General features: G+C 45.5%; 1 protein-coding gene across 1 annotated transcript; it reads left to right on the top strand.

Annotated features, from left to right (window-relative positions):
• Positions 1 to 225: 225 nt before the first annotated feature.
• Positions 226 to 1,991, top strand: LOC136521530 (myb-related protein Zm38-like). The gene is made up of 2 exons (XM_066515275.1): positions 226 to 1,364; positions 1,678 to 1,991. Exons 1-2 carry the CDS (start codon positions 238 to 240, stop codon positions 1,715 to 1,717), a joined length of 1,167 nt encoding a protein of 388 aa, XP_066371372.1. The 5' UTR covers positions 226 to 237; the 3' UTR covers positions 1,718 to 1,991.
• The last annotated feature ends 2,596 nt before the right edge of the window (positions 1,992 to 4,587 follow it).

Raw genomic sequence — 4,587 nt, 5'->3', positions numbered from 1 at the left:
ATACAGGCACTTCTAACCACTAGTACTATGCTTTTGCTGCCATGCACGCCACCTCCGTACCCTAGCTTATCTCGCTAATAAACCTCTATAAAACCCCCCTGCCATCCACCCCAACGAACCCCACAAGACCTTCGTTGCATTCCTTCCTCTCTCAGCTTCTTCATTATCGTCATCGTCATCCTCTCTCTCCAACTCCAAGCCAAGCAAGGTCGGTCGTCGAAGCAAGCAAGCAATACAATGGGGAGGTCACCGTGCTGCGACCAGGACGCGGGGGTGAAGAAGGGCCCGTGGACGCCAGAGGAGGACAAGCTGCTCGTCGACTACATAAATGAGAACGGGCACGGCAGCTGGCGCCGCCTGCCCAAGCTCGCCGGCCTCAACCGCTGCGGCAAGAGCTGCCGTCTCCGCTGGACCAACTACCTCCGCCCGGACATCAAGCGCGGGCGGTTCACCGACGACGAGGAGAAGCTCATCATCCACCTCCACTCCCTCCTCGGCAACAAGTGGTCCTCCATCGCCACCAAGCTGCCCGGCCGCACCGACAACGAGATCAAGAACTACTGGAACACGCACCTGCGCAAGAAGCTGCTGGGCATGGGGATCGACCCCGTCACGCACCAGCGGCGCACCGACCTCAACCTCCTCGCCGCCGGCGGCTTCACCAACCTCCTCGCCGCCGCCAACCTCGCCGCCGCCGCTGATGGTCACGGTCACGGTGGTGGCGGTCCACTCGCCGCCGCCGCCGCCGCGCATGCTAGCTGGGACATCAACGCGCTCAGGCTCCAGGCCGACGCCGCCAAGTACCAGCTCCTCGAGGGCCTCGTCCGCGTGCTCACCGCCCCCGCCGCGCCCACCGTCGACCTCATGACCCTCCTCGCCTCCGCCAATGGAGGGGCGGCCAGCGGTGGCCACCAGCTGCTCGCCGGCGGCGTCGACCAGCAGAGCACCACCACCGCCAGCAGGGTCGTCCAGCAGTATGACGGCATGCTCAGCCTTCCGGCGTTGACCAGCGTGCCGGCGGTGACGCAGGGCATGTCGTCGTCCATGTCCTCCGCCTACTCCCTCTCCGGGCTCCTCAACGGCTTCGGCGGCGGTGCCGGGACGATGGCCGCTCTCACCGGGGACGGGCTCAGCTCCACGGAGCTCGGCCACAGCGGGGCCACCACCGGGAGCAACATCACTGCTGCCGCGATGCCGCCACCTTTGGCACCGGCAGCCGAGGGGTGTAATGCCGGCAACGGCGTCGGCACGTCGTCGACCCCATCACCGTGCGAGGAGACGCCGGCGTCGAGCCCGTTCGACGGCCTGGACAGCCTCACCTTGGATTTTGACCCCAACAGCGACAGTTGGAGAGAATTGCTAGAGTGAGTATAGCCATAGCACCATAGCAGCTAGCATACCATGCCATGCATCAACTTTATATTATTTACTTATATATATTTTCTACCTAGGATTAAAATTTCTAGCTACAAGTATATATGTGGGAAAGTTAAATATATGTATGTAAATATATATGGTTACTACTAGCTAGCTAGGAATAGGCCGGATTCCAAAAAAAATCATAGCTTATTAAATAGTAACATTATGTATATAGTATATACACTGTTTATTTGCTTGTAGTTGCCTCTGACCTCACCATGTATTTTTCTTTCTCCTTGTCTTTTGGTGCATGTGCAGGCAAACGTCATGGTTGAACAACCCCAATGATCAGCTGTGAGAAGAAATGACACGTATCTTTCATATATAGGAGTCAGATGAAGAACTGATGAAAAGTTGAAAAGATGGATTGATATATGATGGAGAAACCGTTTCTTTGCATTGGATTGGTTGTTGCACACTTCTTTGAAGATGTGAAGTTTGTCTGTTGATAGGATAAAAGGTGGTTTGGTCCACTTCATTTTAGCTATGTACAAAGAACCAACGACAAAAATACATACATATATACATATATGCTCACCTAAACGATTTCAATTTGTTTTTTTAGTTTTTTGCCTTTGCAAGGAGGGCACACACACATATACTTGTAATGATTAGCTTGTGACATATATATATAAACTTTTCTTTTCCACACACCCGAGTGTGACTATTTCATATGTTATATATGTACTTGGTTGACACGCCATTTGCTACTAGTGTTACTTGCGAAATGAATCTAAGCTAGCTGACGTCGTGACAATGTTTGACAAAAACTAGGTGCTAATTAATTGGCTGTGTCTATAATTCTACTGTAGGTGTTTTTTTTCCAAATTGACCCTTTTGTTCCATTATACTGGAGATGGACCATGTCAATCGTAAGCCCATATATATATATATATATATATATGTTGTATATCCGTGACAAAGACTACATGTATAAATGTCTACTGAAATTGATAGTCCAACTTAATACTAATTATACCATTTTTTGGAATGTTAATTGTCTAAAATATAAGGACGTACGACGTATGTACTAGACAAGAACAAGTGAACCAGTTTTATTTCATTATCAATTAGTCTAAAAACAGCAGTACTTTATTTTCTTTTGCGTTTACTAGGAAAATAACAGTGCTTTATTCAGAGAGTTAACAGCAGCATACAACAACGTGAAGTTTTTCGTAGTCATCGCTAAGTGTACTCTCTCCGTTTTAAATTACATACCATATTAGTTGTGCTCTAAGTCAGACATTTCTATCTGCTTTGACTACCAATTTTAAGAAATCCAGGTACTTCCATAGCATGTGAATTATACATTAACATAAATAATATTATGTTGTTAACCTATACAAAATTTTTTAAATTCATGGTTAAAGATTTGAATGTTTGATTTAGGAAAAGCTAATACAACATGCATGTGAGGGAGTAGTCTATGGTGATTACATTTTGTGCATAAATAGATATATATGTGTTCTTGATTGAATAGTACCTCGACCCAGTATCAAGTCAATAGAGAACCAACAGTACACGTCAGCATGCATGTCCTGCTTCTTTTCCTGACCCTTGAGTCTTTTCAAAACGAGTGAGGTTACTTGTTTGAGTAGAATTGACTAGCATGCAGACATCACTAACCTGCAGGGTACATAACATGCATGTAAACGGTATAAGATTAAAAAATGAGTTAGTTGAGGTTGGAGAAGGACGGCCGGGGGTAGCTTGTCTCAGTGGAGAAACTACGTGATGAGAAAGTTACTACACTAGTACACTATATCAATTACCCCCAATAACGTTCTAGAACTCCAAACTGAATGCTTGTTTTTTATTTTTACTGACCGGCCGGCGGCCCAGATAAACTAGCAAGCTAGGTTAATAGTACATGCATGTGGCACTCATCATCATTTGACCAATTAAGCTCAAATATATATATTTAGGTTAGCTAATGCAAGTTGTTCCATGTTAATTAAATTCACAAATTTATAGAGATGAATATAGTAACATATGTCTGTTCAGATTTAAAGATGCATGCAAGCATGCTTTGAACAAAGTAGTATACGGAAAGCAAACAAAAAAACTATAAAGGAGACCCACAAAGCACATGCATGTCTCCGATATGCCTGGGGTGTTTTTGTTTGCTTGTGCATGGATTCTTCTTGTACAGATTCCTTGGGAATGAGAAAACTCGAAGTGGAAAATATCATCATCAGCTAGCTATGAGTGTACTTTTAGTTAAAACGGCAGCAGCTAACTGTATAGCGATGGCTGCTAGCTCCATCCATCACCCGGTCCAAAAGAAAGAAAAAAAGAAGTGGAGGAAAAAAACTTGACGATGATATGTTATTTTCTGTGCCCCAGCTGGGGAGAGAAGTCGTAGAATTAGTTAGCAGTAGGTAGGCCTCATTTCCCCACACCACAAGCCATTGACTGTCCAGCTTTCTGCACTACTTGCATTTGCGATGCGACTCTTCACTCTTCTCAAAATAAAGCTTCCTTGGAATCCCCTTTTAGCAGCTGGCCTCTCCTGTGCATGCTTATGCAATCCGTTTAATCTTGACACCAAAAACTTGTTGCAAGCTCAAGCTGCTGCTGCTTTGCCATTGACAAAGTAATGATCACATAGCTATTCCTACACCTACCGGTCGGCCCTTCAATTCAGTTCGGTCGTCGATGAGCTTAATTATATATGGCTTTTTCTTCAGATTAATTTGACAAGTAATGAACTAATAATGCCTGCAGATTTTTTTTTGGTATATACATCCTCATACTTATAGATTTTGTTAAGAAAATTGAGTCATCGACATATATATACCCAAAAAATGCATGTAAATGTAATACTATTCTCTACATATTTCTACAAGGGATGAGTTTAGCTTATTTCCAAATGCATGTGAAAAATTACTTATTGTTCATTATTAGTATGCATGTCATGTGATGATATGTCAAGAAAATAAAATTTCTCCCTCTCGCTGTCTAATAATCATGTCATACTTTGACATATGTCAGGGACAAACAGACCACGTACCATTAATTGTGCGCCGGGGGCTGGTGTGGGCGGGCGACGGGACCGGCCGGCGGTGTGGGCGGGCGCGGGCGCGCGGCTGTATGTTAAGTTTGAGTGTGTGCGTGTGTGTGCGGCCGGGTGCGGGATTGGGGTGGTTATGAGGGAGGTTTGCCGAG

The sequence above is a fragment of the Miscanthus floridulus genome, chromosome 18 (genome assembly GCF_019320115.1).
Source record: "Miscanthus floridulus cultivar M001 chromosome 18, ASM1932011v1, whole genome shotgun sequence".
NCBI lineage: Eukaryota > Viridiplantae > Streptophyta > Magnoliopsida > Poales > Poaceae > Miscanthus > Miscanthus floridulus.
This window is presented reverse-complemented; position numbering and strand designations above follow the sequence as displayed.

What these genes read in the sequence shown, in the direction of transcription:
- LOC136521530 (XM_066515275.1), top strand. Translation starts at nt 238, where the DNA reads ATGGGGAGGTCACCGTGCTGCGACCAGGACGCGGGGGTGAAGAAGGGC. An exon ending in AGTTGGAGAGAATTGCTAGA is followed by an intron (nt 1,365 to 1,677) that starts GTGAGTATAGCC and finishes GTGCATGTGCAG; the next exon opens with GCAAACGTCATGGTTGAACA.